The following is a 26,961-nucleotide window of genomic DNA, read 5'->3' as shown; positions in this document are numbered from 1 at the left end:
TGGTTTACAGAGGGTAGTGAAGCACTGGAATAGGTTGCCCAGAGAGGTGGTGGGTGCCCTGTCCCTGGAGAAACTCGAGGCCTATGATTAATGAAATGACATATTTTAGCTCACTGGATAACAGGACACATTTCACTCTGATTTCACGGGATGATTTAAGTGCCCAGAGTGGAAGTTAAATCTAAGACTTGCACTGAAATCTGACATTGATGGTCAAAGCAGAAGTTCAAACATTTTCACAAGATGAAGAGAGGTACAAGTTTCATCTTGTTATAAGACACTTAAACAGTCACATGAGTGGTGATTAAAACATTCTCCATTTTGATTAGGCTACTTAATTAGTAGTAGTCTTGCCTCATAACATGCACTCTTTCTGGCCCAAAGGGGCCATTATTTACGCCATTTAGTAGTGGAGAAATTTCAATGTGAAATTCTTACAAGGTGAAGAGTGCCCTTTCACTGAGCCAAAATTGTCTTCTTGTGGACTTAGGTCCTATGAGTTTAAATTCTCATCATGGAAAATAATGATCTAAAACTGCTCCCCAGTTTCTCTATGTGAGTAGAGAGGTACTCTATGTGAGTAGCCATGGATATAAAATATAACATTAGACATTTCTGAGAAAAAAAATTTCTTACCAGAGCATTTCTTGGATTATTCCCAAACATATAAATTTCTTCCTCTCAGAGAAAAACCCTCCATTAAATAAATGGAAGGTTGCACTCATCAGTTCTCAGAATAGGTAATATTGTTGAAAAAACACTGAATTCTTCAGAACTGAATAAATTAAAGATAAGTGTGTTTCATACAGAAACAATAATGCTGCTTTAAAATAACAGCCATAACCTCCATTCCATCTAAACTGATAAATGCAGCATGAAATCTCATGTCAGTGCAGAAGTTCAATGTGAGAAGATCCAGAGGACCTGAAAGTGATGTCATCAAGCGATGACATGCCAAACAGGCAAAGTGAAGTGTTGGCAAAAGCAAGGTAATGCATAAAAGAAGGAACAATGTGTCAAATTTTTAACTAGGTATAGCTCTTAACAAAGAAAAGGAGATCTTAAAACTTGCAAATAAAAACAGAATTTAATGTGCTATGATAGGTAGTCATGAAACTGCATTAGAAACCACAAAGATGATAGGAAAAAATGAGAGCACTTTTGAAGATTTTTTAAAAAATTACTGAAGTGTCCTCCTGTGAGACTATTCTGGACTCACTAAGTGGAAGAACACGTGAAGAACAAGCATTTACAGTCAGGCAACTGATTAAAAAACAAGGTTGGGAGGTTCATCTGTGACTGAAGACAACAAATACTGTAATACTTCAGATGAGACTAAAAACACTGTGAAGAGACAGGAAGATGATGATGATGAAATGAAGAAGGAAAAATAAACACTTCTACTTGTTCTTGAAATACAGGAAATAATACATATTTATATATTCATATGTATTCTGCAGGAATTCCAGTTTCATGTACTTTAAGTGCTTGATACTCACTGGCTTGCAGCAGTTATAAAAAGCCTCAACTGAATCCTGAATGCCTCGTGTTGCCTTTGCTTCGGCAACCTCTGAATAATGTCCCGTCGTGAAGTGCTCAGACAGCCCCGGCCAAATCACACGCTTTTATGACACCAATGTGGTGAGCGGCAAATGGCACTTATTGCAAGCAACACGCTCTTCTTATAGTTGTCCCTTATATCACAGTGCTACCAATCACCCTTGCTACGGTTATCTATGCCCAATAGACGTGTGGCATGTCTTGTCTTGCCATGTCTCATCATGGTTTCTCATGAGTCAAGGAGCCCCCACAGAGGCTGATGACTGTTACAGCCCCCTTTCACGTATTAGCTGACCACGCAAGGGGCCCACACAGATTACGCCTGGTTACGCCTGGTGACCTTGACAATCCCCGCTTTACGTATTTGTTGACTACATCTCTAACTTGCGTATTTTGTTAACTACATCTCCCCCTCCCTAAGCTCAAGCAAATCTACTACAACTCGAGAGGACCCTAACCGCGTACAACCCGAAATCCTCTCATTGCGCCTATACAAGCCATTGTCCTCTTGGTTAAGCCTTTTGCCCCGTTACATCGCGATTCGCCAAATAATCTTACCCTAATAACCTTATAACCTATAAACCTAATAATCCTAATATCTTAAACGTGAGTTCTATATAAAGCCATATATTGCATTCTCGACGCTGATTCCTTCATCTTGGCATTTGCCATATGAGTCATTTGTCTCAGCACACACTATACTTATATCTGTAATATACCTATATATCTATATATAATATGACTATAAGCATAAAGCGTATTAATATTAGACTTAATGCAACTATAACTGAATACAAAATAGAGTTAAACAGAGTTAAACATTCCCGTTGCATTGGTGGACCATCCCAGAATCACTTCCCATCAGCGGTGTTCTCCATCCTTCTTTACTCTCTCTAGGACACGATGGATCTCCTCTGTGTCATGGTGAATGGTGATCAAAGTTTTCTGTCCATTATCTCTGTCACGTTTCAGCAACTGGTGCAGGTCATCATGTTGCAAAAGCTTCCTTACCAAGTTCCCTCCTTGGTAAGCCAAAACGAGATTCATCCCACTTGGAACAGGTGATAGGTCTTAATCACCGAGTAATTATCCTGCAAGAACTGATGTGATGTCACGACACTTAATAATTAAAGCCACATCCTACAATACTAGTAAAGTTATAGACAGAGAGATTAGAGATTAGAGTGATTGCTGATAGCTTTAGTGGCACTATCTATGCCCAATATATACCAACATTGTCTCAGGTACCTGTTGGAATGTACCTCAAAAGTGATAAACATTTGTTCAATAACAAGGCAGATGTCTCAGGCTTTGAGAGCATTGCTCTCACAAACCTGCTGTATGGAATTGCTTGTTCTCCAGGCCTCAATCTGGCCACCTCTCCCTGAAGGGAAACCATTCTAATGCCCACAATGTATACTGCACTGGCTTAAGCACCATGCACATCAGATTCGTTACATGAGGAAAGAGAAGGCCTGATGCTGTCAGGATTTCTAATGCATTTAAAGTGAGGGATGATTTCAATCCCCATTTCTCTGCACAATCTATCAGGTGTGTGATGTCTTTCGGATAGAGAGGTACCCATTCCGGGTCTCTGTTACTATTCCCTATTATCAGGAAGATCTCTAGTACTCTTCCTTCCTCTATCAGGCTAGATCTAAACTTCCCACAATCTGTTAGTGCATCTCTCTTAACTCCTAAATGCAAATTCACCTCTCTCCTTTCACTATCCTCTTCAGTCACAGCTGGAAGCTGCGGGCTCTGCACCCCTCTCACTGTGCCCATCTCTCTTTGATCATGCACTGACTGTTGTAGAGGCTTCTGATTGGTTGCATGCGCACTCAATCTTGTAAAAGGATGTGTGGGTCGAGTCAATGGGTCTGAACGCTGTGGCAGAGAGTGGGTCCGGAGACTATCGTAATTTCTTTCTCCGTCGGGTGCAACCTGAGCAGAGGGCGCCGGCCGGATGCCATCTACTCCTTCAGACGCAGTCAGGATGGACAGTGCTGGCCGTACACTATCATCCCAGCGCCTGTAACTTACATCGCTTCCCTTTCTCTCTGCTGTTTTTTCTTCTACTACCTCCCTAACTTTTGACCAATCCGTACCCAAGCCTTGCCCGCAGTCCCCACCCCCCTGGGTGTTACTGCATTCTACCTCCTGAGAGGAGACAGCAAGTGTCCCATCCCAGCTCACTTTTTTCCCTGCCCCCACAGGTGGTGTTAGGTTACACAGAGAAGGATACAGCGGTTGTCCTGGATACGGCTGGGGAGTTTCAGCGACCTTGGATTCTTGCACTTGTGCCGTTTTGCAAGATAAAAGTGCAGACAGTTCAGCGTAGTCTTCTTCTACTTGTTTATGCGAAGCTGGAGCCGAGGGGGGAGCAGAAGGGGGTGCCGATGGTGCGGACGAGATGTTAGTCGCCATAGCTGAGGGCATATTTGCGGTGTTCCCTTCCTCAGGGGACCTGCAAGAAAGTACGCTTCCCGCGCCGTTTCTCACGGTATTATTAAATTCGAAGCCCATCATAACGCGCACAGCTTCAGGAATTCTATCTTCTTCTCTCGCGGCTCGGAGAGCGCCGGGGACCAACCCCCAAATTTTAAGCTCCGCAACTTTCTGCTCCTCTATCGCACGCTGCGCAAGCGCGGATGTAAATGCATCCCATCTAGTGGGGTCTAAAATGCCTTGAGGGGAGGGAAGATTCCATTCCTCTTCCAGGCGAGTAAGTACAGCAGCAATGTCCTTCTCAGAAGGAGCATCCTCACCGAAATAGTCCTTACAAACTTGATGCAATACCTTAATGACGGATTCCATGGTTGTCCAGGGTGATCAGCCCTCCACCTTCCACAGGCTTACCGCTGTGGGATAACTTCGCAGCTGCGCTCACAGCCCCAGGGGGATCAGTCCCTCCGGCTCCTCCGCCGCCTCACCGCCGCGGGCTCCTGCGTCCGTCGCGCAACCGGCTGTCGCACATTCACAACTGGGACATGGCATTATCACGTCTGGGTCACCACTTGTTGCCTTTGCTACGGCAACCTCTGAATAATGTCCCGTCGTGAAGTGCTCAGACAGCCCCGGCCAAATCACACGCTTTATGACACCAATGTGGTGAGCGGCAAATGGCACTTATTGCAAGCAACACACTCTTCTTATAGTTGTCCCTTATATCACAGTGCTACCAATCACCCTTGCTACGGTTATCTGTGTCCAATAGACATGTGGCATGTCTTGTCTTGCCATGTCTCATCATGGTTTCTCATGAGTCAAGGAGCCCCCGCAGAGGCTGATGACTGTTACAGCCCCCCTTTCACGTATTAGCTGACCACGCAAGGGGCCCACACAGATTACGCCTGGTTACGCCTGGTGACCTTGACAGCCCCCGCTTTACGTATTTGTTGACTACATCTCTAACTTGCGTATTTTGTTAACTACATCCTTGTTGCCTTTGCTACGGCAACCTCTGAATAATGTCCCGTCGTGAAGTGCTCAGACAGCCCCGGCCAAATCACACGCTTTATGACACCAATGTGGTGAGCGGCAAATGGCACTTATTGCAAGCAACACACTCTTCTTATAGTTGTCCCTTATATCACAGTGCTACCAATCACCCTTGCTACGGTTATCTGTGTCCAATAGACATGTGGCATGTCTTGTCTTGCCATGTCTCATCATGGTTTCTCATGAGTCAAGGAGCCCCCGCAGAGGCTGATGACTGTTACAGCCCCCCTTTCACGTATTAGCTGACCACGCAAGGGGCCCACACAGATTACGCCTGGTTACGCCTGGTGACCTTGACAGCCCCCGCTTTACGTATTTGTTGACTACATCTCTAACTTGCGTATTTTGTTAACTACATCTCCCCCTCCCTAAGCTCAAGCAAATCTACTACAACTCGAGAGGACCCTAACCGCGTACACCCCGAAATCCCCGCATTGCGCCTATACATGCCATTGTCCTCTCGGTTAAGCCTTTTGCCCCGTTACATCGCAATTCGCCAAATAATCTTACCCTAATAACCTTATAACCTATAAACCTAATAATCCTAATATCTTAAACGTGAGTTCTATATAAAGCCATATATTGCATTCTCGACGCTGATTCCTTCATCTTGGCATTTGCCATATGAGTCATTTGTCTCAGCACACACTATACTTATATCTGTAATATACCTATATATCTATATATAATATGACTATAAGCATAAAGCGTATTAATGTTAGACCTAATACAACTATAATTGAATACAAAATAGAGTTAAACAGAGTTAAACATTCCCGTTGCATTGGTGGACCATCCCAGAATCACTTCCCATCAGTGGTGTTCTCCGTCCTTCTTCACTCTCTCTCTAGGACACGATGGATCTCTTCCGTGTCATGGTGAATGGTGATCAAAGTTTTCTGTCCATTATCTCTTACATATTTCAGCAACTGGTGCAGGTCATCATGTTGCAAAAGCTTCCTTACCAAGTTCCCTCCTTGGTAAGCCAAAACGAGATTCATCCCACTTGGAACAGGTGATAGGTCTTTAATCACCGTGTAATTATCCTGCAAGAACTGATGTGATGTCACCGACACTTAATAATTAAAGCCACATCCTACAATACTAGTAAAGTTATAGACAGAGAGATTAGAGATTAGAGATTAGAGTAATTGCTGATAGCTTCAGTGGCACTATCTATGCCCAATATATACCAACACTGTCTCAGGTACCTGTTGGAATGTACCTCGAAAATGATAAACATTTGTTCAATAACAAGGCAGATGTCTCAGGCTTTGAGAGCATTGCTCTCACAAACCTGCTGTATGGAATTGCTTGTTCTCCAGGCCTCAATCTGGCCACCTCTCTCTGAAGGGAAACCATTCTAATGCCCACAGTGTATACTGCACTGGCTTAAGCACCATGCACATCAGATTTGTTACATCAGGAAAGAGAAGGCTTGATGCTGTCAGGATTTCTAATGCATTTAAAGTGAGGGATGATTTCAATCCCCATTTCTCTGCACAATCTATCAGGTGTGTGATGCCTTTCAGATCGAGGGATACCCCTCCCGGACTTCTGTTATCATTTCCTATTATCAGGAAGATCTCTAGTACTCTTCCTTCCTCTATCAGGCTAGATCTAAACTTCCCACAATCTGTTAGTGCATCTCTCTTAACTCCTAAATGCGAATTCACTTCTCTCCTTTCACTATCCTTTTCAGTCACAGCTGGAAGCTGTGGGCTCTGCACCCCTCTCACTGTGCCCATCTCTCTTTGATCATGCACTGACTGTTGTAGAGGTTTCTGATTGGTTGCATGCGCACTCAATCTTGTAAAAGGATGTGTGGGTCGAGTCAATGGGTCTGAACACTGTGGCAGAGAGTGGGTCCGGAGACTATCGCTATTTCTTTCTCCGTCGGGTGCAACCTGAGCAGAGGGCACTGGCCGGACGCCACCTACTCCTTCAGGCGCAATCAGGGTGGACAGTGCTGGCCGTACACTATCATCCCAGCGCCTGTAACTTACATCGCTTCCCTTTCTCTCTGCTGTTTTTTCTTCTACTACCTCCCTAACTTTTGACCAATCCGTACCCAAGCCTTGCCCGCAGTCCCCACCCCCCTGGGTGTTACTGCATTCTACCTCCTGAGAGGAGACAGCAAGTGTCCCATCCCAGCTCACTTTTTTCCCTGCCCCCACAGGTGGTGTTAGATTACACAGAGAAGGATACAGCGGTTGTCCTGGATACGGCTGGGGAGTTTCAGCGACCTTGGATTCTTGCACTTGTGCCGTTTTGCAAGATAAAAGTGCAGACAGTTCAGCGCAGTCTTCTTCTACTTGTTTATGCGAAGCTGGAGCCGAGGGGGGAGCAGAAGGGGGTGCCGGTGGTGCGGACGAGATGTTAGTCGCCATAGCTGAGGGCATATTTGCGGTGTTCCCTTCCTCAGGGGACCTGCAAGAAAGTACGTTTCCCGCGCCGTTTCTCACGGTGTTATTAAATTCGAAGCCCATCATAACGCGTGCAGCCTCAGGAATTCTATCTTCTTCTCTCGCGGCTCGGAGAGCGCCGAGGACCAACCCCCAAATTTTAAGCTCCGCAACTTTCTGCTCCTCTATCGCACGCTGCGCAAGCGTGGATGTAAATGCATCCCATCTAGTGGGGTCTAAAATGCCTTGAGGGGAAGGAAGATTCCACTCCTCTTCCAGGCGAGTAAATACAGCGGCAATGTCCTTCTCAGAAGGAGCATCCTCACCGAAATAGTCCTTACAAGCTTGATGCATTACCTTAATGACGGATTCCATGGTTGTCCAGGGTGATCAGCCCTCCACCTTCCACAAGCTTACCGCTGTGGGATAACTTCGCAGCTGCGCTCACAGCCCCAGGGGGATCAGTCCCTCCGGCTCTTCCGCCGCCGCACCGCCGCGGGCTCCTGCGTCCGTCGCGCAACCGGCTGTCACACATTCACGACTGGGACATGGCATTATCACGTCTGGGTCACCACTTGTTGCCTTTGCTTCGGCAACCTCTGAATAATGTCCCGTCGTGAAGTGCTCAGACAGCCCCGGCCAAATCACACGCTTTTATGACACCAATGTGGTGAGCGGCAAATGGCACTTATTGCAAGCAACACGCTCTTCTTATAGTTGTCCCTTATATCACAGTGCTACCAATCACCCTTGCTACGGTTATCTATGCCCAATAGACGTGTGGCATGTCTTGTCTTGCCATGTCTCATCATGGTTTCTCATGAGTCAAGGAGCCCCCACAGAGGCTGATGACTGTTACAGCCCCCTTTCACGTATTAGCTGACCACGCAAGGGGCCCACACAGATTACGCCTGGTTACGCCTGGTGACCTTGACAATCCCCGCTTTACGTATTTGTTGACTACATCTCTAACTTGCGTATTTTGTTAACTACAGCCTCGTTCTAAACAGTCCCGTTTCTCTTGCAGTATACAATCCCACAGAATTACAAAGTTGGCTTGGTTATGAAATCCATATCAACAACATGACTTCAGTCATTGTTTCTGTAAACTACCTATCTGTTCTTTCTTTTTCCAAGTAGTGGATATATAAGGTAGTAATTCCAAGATTAGTGGATAGTGGCTGCAAAACTGCTGTTCAAGTCTGGGGATTGGCAAAGCAAATTCAAAATTTCATTTATATTGGAAAATCTACTGAAGGCGGGCATCTAAACAGTCTTTAAACCTCTAATCCATTTGTAACTGGCCACAAAGTAAGTTCTTAAGGGTGCTATCCTGTACAGACTGTATTAAAGATTCCTGATCACATCACCAGTTAGAAACTCTCTGTTTTCCTGGTGCAAATTGAGCTTAGTGAGATTAAAATGAGAAAGTTAATCTATGGTGTAAGTAAAAATTAAAGAATATCATTCTTGAGACACAAAAATATGGAATTAATGAGGAAGAATCTGCTTTCTAACTGATGACATATAGTAAAACTTTGCTGTCACTCCTTTAATATATTATTTATCAAATATTTTTGATATTATTTATCAAATATTAATATAATATTTATCAAATATTTATCTGCATCTCTCATTTTGCCTTGGACCAATGTGAGAGAAGCCTTGTTTTATTTATGGAATATTTCAGCTAATAAAGAAATTGTAAGATGTTACATAGACCTATAACCTCAAACTATCACAACTACAGTGATACTATTACTAGAAACACTCTCAGCAAAGGAAGGACAAAATAGAATAAATAAGAAGTGAAAAAAAAATGATTCAAAATACATTGTCATCTTTAGAGAGAATAAAGTCATAGAGTTGGAAATACGAAGGGAGTTTGGTCAAGCTGAAACTATGCTTTTAATATTTGGAAAGAAAAAGCCTGAATATATGGAGTAAGAAATGCCCAAACTTCTCAGAGGGTGGCTGCAGGAGGGAGAAGGCTGAGCTTTAGAACTGATGCGACAGAAGATCACCCTGAAGATCATCACAGTGTTGCACATTGCAACTGCAGAGTTGTTGCAGTAAATGGTGAGGCTGCTTCAAGACAGTTTTTCACTGGAAAAAGAGAAGTGTCCGTGTTCAGGAATCAAGTATAAAGTGCACAAGAAAATGTTTCTGGAGTACATTCAGGACAGCTGATAAAAAGAGAGATTCAAGCATTCTGAGCGAACCGAATCTGAGGTGTTGCTTTCTCTAGTACGGTTCTTTTATGTATTATTTTGTAAACAAATACAGACTTGTCTGCTTATGCCTCTTCCATTGATGATTACACATAGTCATTAATTCCATGCTTAGATAAGCTGTTCTTCCCTGAAAAACAAGATGAAGCAATAAAAAAAATCTCCATTTCTTCTTGCTTTTCTCTTTTTTCCAAACACAGATGAGGTAAGCAGCCTTAGTTGACATGCACACTTATAGCATCTGGAGAAGCCACATGTACCAAAGCAAGTCTAAATTGTCATGACTGATGTTTGCATCTAATCAGCCCCGCAGATGTGACAGGATAATTCTGCCTGAATTGTTTACTCTCAGCAATCTGAGTCATCCTAGGTGTCAATTACACTGAAGTTAATAAGAAAATATTTAATTTCCTAACTGCAGTATCATACAATGAATCAGCCTTCAAAGAAATAAGATTACTTTAAGAAAACAACAAATAATAATTGCCTGTAATTTTTTAGAAGGCCACTACAACAGTATGAAATCTAGATCGGTATTGCTTTCCGCATGCATGTCAGATAATTTAAATTCATGAATAATGGATATATCTCTTTCATGATGTCTCATTGCTTTCTATAGTAAGAAAAGACAAGCATTATGCAAATATAACACCTTAAAAACAGTGCCTTGTCAAACAGGCATAGTTTTCTATTTCTCTTCTGTTAATAAATAATTGGCAAAATACTTGATACTACTGATCATGCTTTTTCTTGTAAACCTCTTATTGTACATGTTTAAACATCTGTGCTTTTGCCTCTATGAATCTGTGATTTCATTACAAAGTTGTAGCCATGCTGTGAAAGAGCAACAGCCAAAGCCTTTGGCACACTACTGACCAGCTCGTAAATGACGTTTGTTAGCCATGAAGGTGTGATTCAGTCAACATTGGTACATTTCTAAAAAAGCTAGAATGTTACTTTTATTCTCCTCAAGTTGTTTATCCTCCTTCTCAAGTTGTTCAACATTAATCCATATTAAATGAACAGAGATTTAATTTGGTTATCTGAATGTGAATGCTTTTGATTTATATGGGATCTCCTCACAGAACTGCAAACATCCGTCACTGCTAGCAGTCCTAGGTCTGACTCGGATACTTTGAGTCACTTCAGCTCTCTGCAAAACTTTCCTTCAGATCCATTATATCTGGTATAAAAATAGAGCACAGGCAAATTCAAACCTAATGGTTCTAAGACTTGAGAAAAAGAAGTTACAATTAAGGTGTAAGCCTTGCTCATTCTTATATTACACCATTTCTGCAAATGAAACCTAATTCTAAGGCAGTATGACAGTTACAAAAAAGCAGCAAATTCTGCCAAAGAATTTTGTTTGGAAACACATTTTATAAAGTTTTTTGCCACTAGAAGTACTTTAGATCTTTCAAATATAAAACCAGAGTTACACTGAGCGAAAAACTCTGTCCTGAAAGATGTCACTTGTAGTTCATTGAGGTCCTGGGGATGAAGCCAATGGAAATTCTCATGCAGTTCAACAAGAACAAGAACTTCTGAAAAACTTCTTGGACTGTGATGGTAGATCTCAATTTACATATAAATCAGTAGCCTCCCCTTATGTAAAGCAAATCACACACACATTAAAATGACAACAGCCAGTGAACTGCAGTATATTACATTTTTTTCTTCTTGGCATCAATAAAGCACACCTGGAACAGTGTATCTAGCTCTGTGCCTCCTAATTAAAGCAGAAAATTAAGAGGCTAGAGAGAGTACAGGAGAGGGCTGTCAAGGCAGAAAATGCCTGGCCTACAAGTAGAGGAAAGCAGTCTTGTTTAGTTTGACAAAGAGGAGATGAAGGCTGAGCATGGAAGAACTTATGGAAGTTACAGAAAGTAACTGTATTAAACTGTTCAGAAAATGATCTCAACTTGTAGATTGTGAGGTTCATGCTGAGCATTAGAAAATACTTTGTCACCAAGAAGATACTGAGCACTGGGACATGTTAGCCAGAAAGGGCATAGCATCTCCACCCAGAGAAAGCCACAGCTGGCATGATTTAGATTCTCAACAGTCCTACTACGTGTTAGAAGTTGGATTAGTTGACATGCAAAGATCCATTCCAACCAATATTTCTACAGCTCTGTCCGAAGAATAGAAAACCAGCATGTAGCTATTAAAGTGCTTATTCCAGGAGAAATAGAGTTCTTTTCTTCTTTTCTGTTTTTAACTACTGAAAATGGACTATATTTTGTCTTACTCAGCACAGTGCATATCAGCCAGCACCATCTTTAAGGTTACCTTTCTGTGCTAGGCACACTACAATGAAGCTACTTCAGCAGAAAGAAAATGAAGACCTAAGAATCCCATTGAAAGCAAGCACCTTTGAGATCTGAAATTTAGACCTTATTTCTCTTCCCTATGTTTCTAACTTCCCTGTATTTCTCTGCTCATCTTTGCAGCTTCTTTGAACTCACTTCTAAAGTGCTTCATTTCCCCTGCTGTGTGTTAGACATCTGTGCTCTTAACAATAACTGGTAAAGTTAAGAACTGACACAACCAGACGCTATCTGCAAACACAGCTTCTGAACCCATTCAGCACCTCTTCTGAACAGGATGAGTTGAAGACAGAAGGGAGAATGGTACGTGGTTTTGCTTTTAGCTATTCTGGAAATTGGAATAGCCTGCACGCTGAAGATTCACTAAACAGGTTTCATGCAAAGGATGCTGTAATTAGCTGCAAGTTTTTCACTATTGTGAAAACACCATGGTTTGGATTCCTTTCCTTTTATGAAATTGTATACTGTGCCTGGAAGAGCAGCTAATTTCAAATGCAGTGTGTTGGAAAATTGGATTCTTCAAATCTGTCCTGGGAATGATCAAGAATACAAGTGCATAGTAGCTAAAGCAATGAAGAGGGGACCTCACTGATAGAAAATCAGAGAAAAACACAAATTTCTTGGCAAAGGCAGTTTCATTCAGCTCTCTTCCGTGAGCATTCAGAAATGCTTTGGCATTGGGTTATTTTAAATAGTGAATGTAGGAGAGTGTGTGTAGTGAATGTAGGAGTGAATGGAGGAGAAAAAAAGGATAATTTAATCACTTTCCCATTAACTCAGCACTCACAGCATTTATCTTTGTATGAAATACACATCAATTTCAATATTAAAATCAGAAGAAAGCATTTTTGTATCACTTTAAATGTTACACGTAAAGTGTTGTGGCTTGCTCAATTACAATGAAAAACAAACGATGAATTTAAAACCAAGGAGCACTTTCCATTTTTTGATGTCAGAATTACTTTTAGAAAGAAAATATCTCAGTCATTGGTGTCAAACAGAATCTGCCATCCCTGAATTAGTGATTGTGACACAAGAACCAATGCTTGGCCATCGTTTGCCTGTTGGATTAGTTTTAAACTCCTCCTCCTGGGTGTGAGGCTTTTTCTACACAACAGAACAATGCGCATTTGTCCACTGACATGTATAGATGTGTACATGTGCAAACTGGCCACTAGACTTTTTGTTCTGGTTGAAATCGCTAGAAAGCTATAAGGAAACTCACAAAAATAACAGTAAGGAAAATATAGCAGGGGGAAAATCACATCCTTGGCATTTTTTTAAAGACTTTAATTTTGAGTAACATGGGGTTGAAAAATTCTCTACAGTCTCCTCCAACATAAAAATGTGGAACTTCACTTGAAAGGAAATTTAATTAGTTGGCATGACTCCTGGGTGAAATTTATGACCAGTGGAAAAACATGTTGGTACTCCAGCTACACATTATGTCTTTTTATTTGCATAGACAGTGGCAATTTCTCTCAGTCATTAAATAAAATGCATGGCCACCTTCAATCTTACTCCTCTCAGTAACACAAATAAGAAGCAGTGGCAGTGCCCACACTGCGATTTTACTCTCAGCTGATGGTTCCTGCACAGCCACTTCTGGTTGCACTGTGTTCTCCAGCCTGCTTTCTGCCATCTCAGTATCCTCTATTCTTATCCTGTACGAAGTCACAGCAAGAGACAAATAAGTGCTAAATATCCTAGAATGGATTGTGACTAAAAAAAGATAAAGTAGATGACAAACAGTTAATATTCTTTAGGATCCAGCATTACTACATTAAGGCTGAGCACAAGGAAATACTCTTTTTTCACCATCTTTCATCTAAATCTGAGGAAATGCTGACGGCAGGAAATTAGCATTCTTTTACTTCTGGAACATGAAATGGTGCAATAAGGTCAAATATCTCACTGAGTAAGTGCTTATAGATCAAATCCAGAGCTCCATCAGGAGAGGAAAACCTGATGTTTCAGTACCTCGAGACTTACTTTGAAGATCCGGTTAAAGAAACACAAAAAATGTTCCAAAGCTGTTCAAGCTAAGAATCTAAATCACGTATCTTTTCTGTTCCCCACTTACTGCTTAGGGGTGCTGTATCATTATAACTCAGCTTCCAAACAATTTGTCTGGTTAAGTTAAATAGAGGCTTACGGAGCCATTATCACAGTTCTTCATCTCACATTGCCATCTTAAGCTGTTACTTCTTCCCACCCCTGCATTTCTTTAACATTTTTTGGTCAGTCTATCGTCTTCCTCTTCATGCATCTCTACATTTCAAAATATATTTATGTAATTCTTGACATTTCCACAAAATCTATGCAATTTTGTTATCTTTGCTGTGATTTACCTCCTTAAAGGAACCATTAAGAAAACACTGCATAGTTACCTTGTCAACACACTTGAAATCCGTAGACTATTATTTAAATCTATCATTTCAAATAACATAAATACTTCTACTCCCCATTTTCTCACAAATGTAATTGCTATTCATATTCATGATCTATAAAGTAGTTTCAAAATAACATTACGATAAATTTGGTGAAAATTTAACCTGTATTTAAAAGTAGATGTATCTTTTATCAAGTTCTGCATGGGAAGACACCCAGTGAGACTATGAACATTTATTTTGACTCACTGATGAAGCTTTAGGATGCTCCATATAAAAAATTCATGATTTATAAATTTCTGTTATCAAAGTAACAATTTAACTGATTAGTATTTGCTCCAGTGAAAAGTTCACATCCACCCTTACCTCTATGGTCCAGCAGCACAGAATCAATGGCAGCAAGGAGACACGGAGGCAATCCTGAAGTTTGCCTATCTGGGTTCCCTGAAATGATCCCCATAAATCTGCTCTGCACAAATCTGACAAGAGTTTTAGCATGGCCTAAAGTTTCCCATTCTTTCATATTTCATTACAGTAAAATATGGAGGAAACAGTGGGAAGGGAACATCTAAAATGACTTATGCCACCACCGCCATTCCCTCCTCTGGGCATGTCTCACAATCACTTCTCATTATTTGTTTAGTTTCATGAGTTCATCCATTCTGCTCTTATGAAAAAGAAAATCTCGGTTTACCTTCACATAAGTGCTTAAGTAAATGCAATAATACAAAGTACAAGGAAACAACCACCAGAAATGAACTTACATCTGCATTTTGATTAGTTTTAAAATTCTCCTCTGTCTTCTGTTTCACCATTTGACATTATCATGCAGTTATGTTCTATAGCAAAATATAAATTTAAAAAGTCTGTTCTGAGCCTTTCCTGCAGGTACAGTAATTTTTACAGGTGACTGTAGCTAAAGAGTGGCACTGCTTGATAACTGCAATAGAAACTGCTTTTAATCAGTTCAATACCTTTGATACATTCAAGAAAAACAAACAAACAAACGTATCTTTCTCGTCAGTTCAACTTAGTAAGAACATCTGCTCCTAACCAGCAACCCAGTATATCAAAATGGTAAGTATCATTAAAAAGCATTAATGTATTTCTAGCAAGCTAACCATACTGGTGGCTATGTATAAAAAGATGCAATTTGGTTATTTGCACAGTTATTCCATTTGCAATGCTTTGCAGGTGCTATATTTTGCAGCAAATCAGGTGTGCATGCCTGCCTCCAAATTCCACCACTCTGAGCCTTTCTGTGATAACCTGTCCATTCTTTCCCCTCCAGTATTTTTAATTAACATAAATGAATAAATGAAGTACAAAGGCAGCCAGCACTTTAGGATAGGGTAAGGCACTGTTTCATGTTCCATAAAAGCACTTTGTACTTCTGTATGTCCATAGAGATGCTTCTCAATAAAAATAAGTAAAGAGAATGTTTCAGAGGAAGAGAAAGAGGCCTCTGGGACAGGTTTTCAGTCAGGAAGAATGGATATATTACTAGCATTTGATGTTCCATCCAGTTCCTTCTCTGCCTCTGCAACTGACATCCTTCTTAGGAAGGCAGTGCCACCCTGGTATCTCGTTGGAGCACCGTACCCAGATGACTGAACTTCCTAGTAGAGAAGCTGTTCATTTGCATGCTGTTTCTTTAATGCTGTGCTGAAATGAAACAGACTCTCAAAAAATGAAACAATGTCAAAATTGTGGAAGAGAAAGCTTTAGGGACTGGAAACAAGTTACTTTAAAAAATATGTAATTTGATCTTTGATGCATTTGGAACAATGATCTGTACATAAATAATTTTAAATACGTAGTTGATAATATAAACATTTATATACATAGAAAATGTTGGTTACAGTACATGTGATTGGACTGTGTGTTGACACAGCTATAACTCTCTCTTTGGCTGCTTCCCACTGCCAGAGATGCCCAGGGCCACAGACATGGGGCCCAGTGCTGCTGCTGCAACCACATTCTGACTGCTGAGGAAACTGCAAGCTGAGAAAAAGGAATGAGAAGATCTGCAGAATAAAGCCAGGCAAGACGAGAAAGGCAAAACTGCAAGTACAGGATTGCTGATATTGGGGACCTTAAGAGTTTGAGTTAAAAATCAGCATAAAAATATATAAAAACTTTCAGGAAAACAAAAAGAAAAATCAAAACAAACAAACAAATAAAAAAAATAAGCAAAACCTACAAGAATGACAGTGCAGCACTATCATGCATCTGTTCCAGCAAGGAGCAGAAGTTCTTTCCCCACTTGACTGATACCTTTCTTGGACAGATGTTCTTCAGGTGCCTTAGTGAGGTGATGAACCAAGTACCTCATTAATCCTAGTGATCTTTTGTGTGGTTCAGCCTTGAAAAATGAAAGCTGCCTTCTGCATTTGACTTGGATGTGTTCTGTATGCACAATGTCTTTGGTAAAAGGTGCCTGAGCAAAGTGACTCCTCTGCAGTCACAGAGGGAAGGTGACTGTTACACAACAAAGTCTCTAGAAGTACAACACACAGCCTACTTACAATAGAAAAAAGGATGTCTGCTTATCCACAGCAGCAACATCTGAATTTCAAATAGTGAGGAGGTGTTCTCTGGAGGAAGGACAAAAAAAAAAGGGAAGGGAAGGGAAGGGAAGGGAAGGGAAGGGAAGGGAAGGGAAGGGAAGGGAAGGGAAGGGAAGGGAAGGGAAGGGAAGGGAAGGGAAGGGAAGGGAAGGGAAGGGAAGGGAAGGGAAGGGAAGGGAAGGGAAGGGAAGGGAAGGGAAGGGAAGGGAAGGGAAGGGAAGGGAAGGAAGGGAAGGGAAGGGAAGGGAAGAAGGGAAGTATTTTGTTTACTTGTAGATAAATAAAGCAGTGTGGTCTGGCCTAGCAAAAGGCAGGAGCTCAGCAGGCAACCTCCTGAGGACCGTGTAAGAAATGTATCGCGCTTCACAGAATGGATTATAGAGATTCAGTATTCCCAGATTTCAACGAAGGCAATAGAGAGGTAGGTTGTTCTTATATTCATTCATATAACAAGGACTGAGGTTTATTTTCTTCAAGTTTCCTTTTTACTTCTTTAAACTTACTAACAAGTATCAATTGAAAAAAAGACACCGTTATTTTGCTTGCCCCTCTTCTTCATTATGCTGGGATAAAACATTCATGTTTTCTCAGGTGTTCTCTGCCTAATAAGCCATAGGTCTAAGATGTTAATTTCTAAAAATGTGTTTGCATCCACTACAAATCAGATTAACTTTCCTGCAGGCTTTTTTGGAGGTACTGACACAAAGCTTGTCAGGGTTGCAGAGTTTTACTGGATTTTTAAGAAGTAGAGCCTGCTTTTCACACATGTTCACAACTCTTTTAAAATGAAGAAGTATTTCCCTACAACTAAATTCAAAAATTAATTTATTCAGTAGAAAGCAAGCTACAGACTATGGACCTGCAGAGTTTTCTGTGCTTCAAGGAATTCCACCAGTTTATATCAAATTATACAATCCTTTGTCTTGAACATTGACTTCAATTAATTCCCCTGCTTTGCTACCAAGAATTAGAACCAGGTAATCAGAGACAAACTTCAGCAGCACTGTCATTCTCTCCCTCTCACTTACGCAGGAGGCAAACCTTTCCCTAGCCAAGCTGCTAAATCTTCAGCTCTGGCTGACGACTGTGTTCCTACCGTTAGTCATTTTCAACACAAAATCTACAAAATAACAAAAACATCAAGTTCTATGGAGCAGCACAAATGGATTCAAATTAAGCATAAAACAAACAATGAGGCCCCTGTAGATATTTTCCCACACTTAACTAAATCGCCAGCCTCTGAATGGTCTGTTGCTGTGCATTTCTCCTACTGAAACTAAAAACATATTTGGAGTGCTACAATATGACCACTGGAAAATTGTCACCAAGATCACAGTGTATCATCACATCTCACAAGGTACATTGGCCCTCAAGTAGAATGCTACTGGATCACAGAATTGTAGAATCATAGAATGGCCTGGGTTGAAAAGGACCACAATGATCATCCAGTTTCAACCCCCTGCTGTGTGCAGGTCACCAACCAGCAGACCAGGCTGCCCAGAGCCACATCCAGCCTGGCCTTGAATGCCTCCAGGGATGGGGCATCCACAGCCTCCTTGGGCAACCTGTTCCAGTGCGTCACCACCCTCTGTGTGAAAGCACCTTTGGTGTGCTATTTGTTCAGTGTGGCACTGCCTGTTTTCCTGGTGCCTTTCTTAATCCAACACTTGTAAAAACTGAACAGTTGAAGCAAAGGGGTAAATTAATTTCTGTCATAGTTGATAAAGAAGGGAGAATCCCATGTTTGAGTCCTTGTTTCCCATGGCCATTAAACGGAAAAATGCACAAGCACCCTCTTTACAGAACACTGGGAAAAACACCTTGGAGATACTCCCTCTCAATATGAGCTGCTTTACTACACAGCCTCAGAATTAAGCTTCCTTTTAAAAGCCATAATTGCTGATGAGACTTGCACTGAGCTCAGTGCATACTAAGCAAGGAGCAAACTGTGCTGGCAAATGGATTTAGATTCCATCAGTCACTTAGACTGAATTCACTTGCTTTGCTTCCCATTATTAAATCATGAGAGGTGTTACAGAGTACATAAATTACTGCTTTCCCAAATCTGGATCCCCCTCAGCATATTCTAGCAGCTGATCCAAGGCATTAAAACTTGAAAATCAAAGGGGAGGAACAAAATCATTTGATTTCATTTGACAATGCCAAAGAACAGACGACTGATCCATCTGAGTCTTGGCCTTCTCACTGTAAGATACAAAAGGTATTTGGGCAATTTGAATCTGCTCCAAGCCCTGAATTCAGAGGGACTGGGGCATTCTTCTGCATTTGAAGACCCAGCATTCACTGGAGATACTACCAAGAAAGATGTGCTATTTGTAAGCTCAACTTCAAGATTGAGAATAGCACTGCCTGAAGCCCTGCGCCCACGGTGACCACAGCGTTCCAGAATAACAATCTGTGGTCTGGACATTTTTCTCTTACTTGCAGCATATTTTTTAGCAATGAAACAAAACATATTTGTGCTGTAACAATAGAAAGAACCCAGTGGTAAACCACGAGATCAAAACCTAAGTAATAGAGATGATTCATGTACCGATACAGCTGAATTTTAACCACATGCTTTGCACAACACACTATGTGAACTGCATTTTAATGTTGGTTTTGTTATCCCTAGAAATGATACTTGTGTTTATGTATTTTTCAGAAGAGTCTTATTTATAAATGTTTCTCAAATACAGGGAGATAAACAAGCACGTCTATCTGGATCAACTTTAGATCTATAGAATTCTCATCCATAATTTAGCTTCATTTCAACTGTTCATGATCTTGCCACAGTTTTTAGATAAAATGGTAGCCATGGCAACCACGTATCATATATCAGATAGAAATCAGTATTGAATCCATCCACCATACGCAAAAGTGTTAGTACTGAGCTCAGAAAAATAATAAAAAATTAACAAAATAATAAAAATAACAGCTGAGGAGTATTTGTGTATTGAACTTGTCATGTTAAGAAGCTGAATTCATCCACATTACCTTGGCAGATTATGTTTATGTTGTCCTTATGTATAAGGAACTGTTGCAACATGTTATTCTGATGATCAAGATTCAGACCTGAGAACAACTCCCTACTACAAAGGATAACAGCCGAGTTGCAGGCTTCCTTTAATTAAAGAGAGCTGCAGGACGATACAGCATCTATCTCCACCAAGTGACCATTTCGCTAAAAATTAATCTTACTTACATAAAAGCACTGTCAAATATACATAAAATAATACAAAGGACATCTAAAAAATAATAAAAATCCACCATAAAACTGTTTTTACTTAATTCTGTTCTGAATAAACAAGTGCTGCAATTTCAGTTTCAATGACATATGGCTATCCTTAAGGCCTGCATAGTGGTAGATTTAGTTTTACTATAAACATTCAATTTTCTCAACAGAAACTCTCAGATATGAGAAGCATGAAAATGAGATCCAGCTGAAATGGAACTGTTTCCAGGCCTGTTCTCAAGGCACAAAAGAGCAATATTTGTACCCAGCTTTATAAAATGACTTGTTACCCTTCTCTGGCATAAACGAGCTGGTTCTTAAACCCTTGCTAGTGTAACAAACTGGCTGGGCTTTTTATCTCTCCTATGGGAGATCAGAACTACTCATTGTTCTGTTTTGCAGTATTATTCATGGCCTTTTATGCAAAAGAGGATTACCAGGAGTATTAACAATTACTCAATTTCTGAACTTTCATTTTAAGCTATTGATTAAGCAGCTTTTTGTCAAAGAGTGTGCTCAAAGAAATGAACTTTTTCATAAAGCATTTTACTCCATTAGCCAGCTGTACAAAAACCTCCTCTGGAGCAGAACTCAGATCTCAAACATTCGGAGATCTGGTTTGTTAAAAGAACAGAAGAGGTTCACAGTCTTATTTCACCAATCACTATAAAGCAACAAGCGAAGTATTACTGGATCCAGTGTTCACCAATGCAGAGGAGCTCATTAAAGAAGTTAATTGGAGACAGCATGGGCTGTTGTGACCATGCCCTGTTTGAGTTCATGATCTTGTGGAATATGGGCCTGGCAAAGTGCAGTCAGGACACTGAACTTCAGAAGAGCAAAATTCCATGTTTAAGGAATTACTGGATGAGATCCCGTGGGAAACTGTCCTTAGGGACAAAGGAGTGGAGCAGAGCAGGCAGCTCTTTATGGATGCCTTTCTGAGTTCTCCATCCCCCAGTACAAGAGATCAAGAACAGACAGGAAGCTGGCATGGCTGAGTGAGGACCTGCTGGTCAAACTGAGAGATAAGAAGGAAAAGCACAGGCAGTGAAAGCAGGAATGGGTGGCTTGGCAAGGCATAGGTGGAACTAAACTAAGTGAGGGGTGTGAAAAACAGCAAGAAGGAAATCTACGGGTACATCTGTCAGAAGAGAAAGACAATGAGAGTGTGTCCCCTCTGATAAATGAGAGGGGAGAACTGGCTACAACAGAGGTGGAGAAGGCTGAGGTTCTCAATGGGTTCTTTTCCTCAGTCTTCTCTGTCAGTCAGGCTTCCCACACCTCTCACATCCCTGAACCTCTAGTTGGAGATTGAGGAAGAAAACTCCTCCCTCTATAAGAGGAGAACAATTCAGAGACTGTCTCGTGAGGCTGAATGTGTAAAATCTATGGGTCCTGATGGCATGCACCCCAGGGTCCTGAAGGAACTGAGTGATGTCTTTGTCACATTCCATCACATTTGAAAAGCTGTGACAGCGAAGTCCCTGGTGATTGGGAAAAGGGGGACATCAAGTTTGCTGATGATACCAAGCTGAGTGATGCAGTTTACACAATAAAAGGCAGGGATGACATCCAGAGGAACCTGGACAGGCTTGAGAAGTGGACCTATGTGAACCAAATGAGGTTCAACAAGGCCAAGTGCAAGGGGCTGCATGTGGGTCACAGCAATCCCAGATATGTGTACAGACTGGAAGTAAAACTTAACTGAGAAGAGCCCAACAGAGAAGAGCTTGGGGGTTCTGCTGAGAAAAGAAGCTAGGCATGACTTGGACATGGATCTTTTATGTCCCTTCCAGCACAAGCCATTCCATGATTCCACGATTCCATGATTCTATTTGTTTAATCACAAAGCAATGGTCTAACTGGAACTACTGACATGAGGTAAGCAGCAGATTGTTGACTGAATATCTTAGTTTTTCTCATTGTTCTTTTCTGTGTGCATTTTAATCACCATGTACATATGGATTTGCAACAAAATCCTATACTTTACACAGTAGTATATGGAAATTGCAGGCCATCTAGCAAATGAATGCAAAACAGTCCAGTGTATTTATACAAGTTCAAACATGGGTTTCAGGGAGCGTATCATTAATTTGAAGTCAGACAGAATTCTATTACATTACCTTTGTTCTCATAATTAAGCATATTCTTCAGTTGTTTCTTGAAGTCTAATCATTCAGTTTGTTTAGTGAGACTCTTCAAAATCATATTCTCAATTCCCAGCCAGAAAGATTGTTTCATTCCTTTAGCTTTATAGAGTGATTAATTACATTTTGTATGCTCCATCACCACTGACCATGTTGGTACTATAGAAATTGATGTTTTATCTGCCCAAAGATATGATATAATATTATAGATACTGCATAAAACTAATTTCTGGTAGAAAAGTATTATCTTGTTGGAATGCCATATCTAAGGTTTGCTCGTAGAATATCCCAAAAATCAATTATTTATGTAGTAAAAGAAGTGTAACCTTCAGCAAACCAGCCTGAGATTTGCCTGAGGGATTTCCTGAATTTTCATTTTCTATATTTCATATAGATGAAGCTCAAGTTTCTCACCTGCAAAATACCTTGTGATGTTACAGTGTTGTCCCATGCCAAGTAATTTGCATCAAATACAAAGCTCAAAAGTCTTATGACTACTTCTTAAAATAAAAAAATAATAATAAAATAAAATAAAATAAAATAAAATAAAAGGTAGAATAAAATCTAATATTGATTAATCCTCTGATATTTGAATACATTATGTCCTTACTGATACTGAGATGTGTTGTCAGGAGATATTGATGCAAACCCAGGTTAGACATTTGCTTTATTCTGTGAACTGGAGAAGTATCTGGAACTGCTCCACAGATGCACATTATTATGTGCACACACATTCTGCTCAGTAGACCTAAGTCTTTATTCTTAGTATGTCTAACTTTAACTTCAGTGACGTTGTTACACCTACCTGTAACCCCTTTCTTTATCTCCTCAAAACCAAATCAGGATTTAGTCACACTGTCAGAAACAAAAGGTACTCCTGGTTCTTCTGGCTCAATTTGCTCCCATCCTCATTCTACAGGTGTTCTTTAAATGAATTCTAAAAATTTTAATTTTAGAAAACCTTCTCAGCCACAGTGGGGGTTGGAAGAATGACTGGGTATTTTTCTGGGCAGGTATTCATTGACATTATCCTAACTTCTCAGAGGATAATCAACTCGAATTTCAGTCTCTCAGTGTCTCAGTCATATCAGTACATCCTGGGAAATCACTGGAAGCCTCCTATTGATTTCAAACCATAATAATTGTTCCTTTGGTTCCTTTAAAGGCTGTGTTCACTGTAAAATACGCACTGGTGTCTCTCCTCTGAAGGACAGCTATTTTCAGAGAACTGCTTTGATAGAGGGAAAGCTCTTGTTAGCAGGTAGATTACAGTGGATAAAATGGGGTTTAACATGCAGACACTGATGGTCAGATAATTCAGTACAGTTCTTCACCAATTGCTACATATTGCCTCCTCAGTTTATTCCATGCAAGCTTTTTCACATTTATCACAGTAGTATCCTGATGCCTTCCAGCTTTACACACAGCAGCGTGACCAACCTCTGCCATGTGTTGTTGCTCCCTTACCTTCCCCCTGGGGAGGGCTATATGTTCTGAGGAGTATTCTGCTTTACCAAGGCTCAATCTTTTTTAACCAAGAGAAGGAAGGATAACTAAAAGTTGATCCAGAAATAAAGCTTTTCCTTCAGCATCCTATAGCATGAGAATAAAAACTCAAGAAACAAAAGCATGGGAGGTCCATCTCAGTTTCAGCATAAACAGTGGTTGAGATAAGATATGCACGTGCTTAAACTAAAGCCTAATTTGGTGTCATGTTTTTTTAAACATGGCATAAGGAATCGAACAAACTCAAATGTCTCTGCCTTGCCATGGTATTTTTTTTTAGATCTGCAGGCCGTATTTTGCCCTGATCAATTATGATGGCACTGTTATGATTAAAGCACAGACACAAGAAGGATTCAGCCTGAGCCTTGAGTCTAAATGAACAGCGGCTCTTGGATTTTACTATAGAGCACTCCACACAAAAGCTCAGATAAGACGTGACCTATAAAACAAAGCATAAACTCAGACACAGTTTTCTCCGTCCTGGAGCTAATCATTATTTTACACCTTTCTGGAGGGCAGATTGAGATTTTAAAGATGCCCCTGAAGTACACAGAAGACTCAGAGAGCACATCAAGCAAACACTTGCTAGCAGAGCCAGCTCTGATCAAAAACTATACATATCTGGCCAGCGTGTGCCAAGATATAGCAACACATTTCCGATATGAAGAATATCTGTTACAACATTTTTGCTTAAATTTTGACACCCCAGACCAATTCTGGTAGCTTCGTATTTTGTGTAATCCTATTGCCTCTAGCCACAACTCTTCAAGCAGTGATAGCGCTCCCTGTGTGACTGTGCCACTATTGATAAGTTTACATCAGTAATCTCATGTCTTATATGTGGTATTACTCAAAGTCTGTCTGCACCACAGATTTCTGCACACACACAGCTGCACACACAGCTCTTCAGGTAGTTCAAGTGCTGGAAGAAAGTAAGCAGTGCAATTCTGTGCTCAGTATAGTCTTGATGCAATAATGTACTCAATGTCTGAGCTCATAGCAAATTCAGGATTTTTTATGCTTTTTTCCAGTACTCAAACTAAGTAGCTTGAAAGTGTCTATGACAGATATATGTTACACAACCTTGTTGACATACTTAAGAGAAAAAGGGTTCCATTTATATAGACAATTTTTAGATATAAAAATGTAAATCTGCAAGCACTTCCCTACCAAAAGATCATTTCCTCCCAGTTCAAAATATCTTACATAATAATACGTTATACAAATATATGTAGGATTGTTTCAATTTTAGTAGCACTATTTGAAAGTGTGTTAAAGTGTTGCTCTCCTGTAATAAATACAGCAGAGTAGATAAATGATTTCAAGGAATCAGTGATAGTTAAATGAATAAAACCAAACACTCATAGAAGTTGAATGTTAGAACAGAGTTCATATCACAATGACAGAGTTTATAGGGTCTGGTTGGGCAGACTTATTAGCATCTTGTATTTCTTCTTCCCAATATTCCTGGATAAATGAGGTAAAGCAACAAATAAAAGCATGGATATCTCTCTTATGATTAGACACATTTCACATGGAAATCAGAGCATCTAATACGAATGGAATGCGTACGGAACACTCACATTTTTACAACACTCTCTTTACAGCATCTGAATACTCTGAAATTGTGTGTATATTCTAGAAGCCTCAGCTGAGCTGACTAAATGTCACCTCAGGTTATCCTCACAAATCACAGAATAACAGAATCGCGGGGGTTGGAAGGGACCTCAAGAGATCATTGACTCCAACCCCCTGCTAAAGCAGCCTCCCTACAGCAGATCACACAGGTAAGCATCCAAATGGATCTTGAATATCTCCAGAGAAGACTCGGTATGTCAGACAATTATTCTTCCAAAAGGACTTTCTTCCTCACCTTTCTTTCTTGCTAGACACTCCGAGGAAAATTCAGAGTGGAACTCAAGTAGCATGTGTACTAAAGAACTGCCACTCTAGCCTTGCAGCCCAGACTTGTGAAATCACCGAGATGTTCTAAATTAAATGATATGAAAATAAGGTACTTTCCAGTAATTACATCCAAAGAGACTGATAGAAAATATTTTTGTCTAAAATCTCAGGCTTCAAGTGACACTTTGATGTAAGCTTTTCTTAGTATTGAAGAAATCTTTTTCTTTTTGTTTGAAAAGAGTAAATTGAATATCAGTGTCCACAGTAGCCCTCAACAAGATCCAAATATACTTGAATTAAGTGCACAGAGACGATAACCAGGAATTCTAAATTTCCTTGGAAGATAATGTATCCATGACTGAAACACTTCAAAATGTCTAATGAAGCTGACTTGTCAACTGCAAGTATGAATCAAAATATGTAGGAACTGTGGTCTACAAAGAGAAAAATCTTGTTATAAAAAAATAATTATAGTAAATAAATAGTAAAGATAGACAAGAGACAGGCAGGTATTTTTCTTCTTAAAGGGAGGGTAGGAGAAAAATTCTTTGTTGAAGCATAGCATATGTGAAGAGAAGGGTAATGAGCATAGTTCTAAAGGCCTGCTTTCAGAAATGCCCGTGTTTCTGATACTACTTCACAACCAGAGTTAGGATGAAGCTGAAACTTCACAACTATTCCATTGTAGTAAGCCATGACCTAGTTGAGAAACCACCACAAATTGATGAAACATATAATTAATTGCTGAATTCTAGTGTCATTAGTGATAGGACCAGGGGGAATGGCTTCAAGCTACGGCAGGAGAGATTCAGGCTGGACATGAGGAAGTATTACTTTTCAGAAAGGGTGGTCAGGCACTGGAATGGGCTGCCCAGGGAGGTGGTGGAATCACCGACCCTGGGGGTGTTCAAGGAAAGGCTGGATGTTGTATTGAGGGACATGGTTTAGTGGGAGCTATTGGTGATGGGTGAACAGTTGGACTGGATGATCTTTTAGGTCTTTTCCAACCTTGGTGATTCTATGATTCTATGATTCTATGATTCTGAATTTACTTTACAGGAGTAATTTTTTTTATGAAAAAAAGTCATAGATCTGAAGTATTTCCAATTATGTAAATTTTTACAAATTAAAAGCCTAAAGATTGATAAAAATCTCTGAAGCAATTCTTTGTCAGATTA

The 26,961-nt window shown here is 40.5% G+C and overlaps 1 protein-coding gene across 3 annotated transcripts; it reads right to left on the bottom strand.

Moving 5' to 3' along the window:
* Positions 1-2,637: 2,637 nt before the first annotated feature.
* On the bottom strand, positions 2,638-7,581 carry LOC128073272 (uncharacterized). Of its 3 annotated transcripts, none has more exons than XM_052667966.1 (2): positions 6,969-7,581; positions 2,638-3,504 (listed from the first exon to the last, which is right to left on the bottom strand). In XM_052667966.1, the coding sequence occupies exons 1-2, from the start codon at positions 7,551-7,553 to the stop codon at positions 2,926-2,928; spliced, it is 1,164 nt and encodes a 387-aa protein (XP_052523926.1). In that variant the 5' UTR covers positions 7,554-7,581; the 3' UTR covers positions 2,638-2,925. The 3 variants fall into 3 exon arrangements, with proteins under 3 accessions (XP_052523926.1, XP_052523924.1, XP_052523925.1); XM_052667964.1 differs by having other exon boundaries at positions 2,638-3,273; positions 6,738-7,578; XM_052667965.1 differs by having other exon boundaries at positions 2,638-2,822; positions 6,287-7,568.
* Between the last annotated feature and the right edge of the window lie 19,380 nt (positions 7,582-26,961).

Source organism: Tympanuchus pallidicinctus, unplaced genomic scaffold (assembly GCF_026119805.1).
Source record: "Tympanuchus pallidicinctus isolate F22 unplaced genomic scaffold, pur_lepc_1.0 scaffold8, whole genome shotgun sequence".
NCBI lineage: Eukaryota > Metazoa > Chordata > Aves > Galliformes > Phasianidae > Tympanuchus > Tympanuchus pallidicinctus.
This window is presented reverse-complemented; position numbering and strand designations above follow the sequence as displayed.

What these genes read in the sequence shown, in the direction of transcription:
- LOC128073272 (XM_052667966.1), bottom strand. Translation starts at nt 7,553, where the DNA reads ATGATGGGCTTCGAATTTAATAACACCGTGAGAAACGGCGCGGGAAAC. An exon ending in GGCCAGTGCCCTCTGCTCAG is followed by an intron (nt 3,505 to 6,968) that starts GTTGCACCCGAC and finishes CCCTCTGCTCAG; the next exon opens with GTTGCACCCGACGGAGAAAG.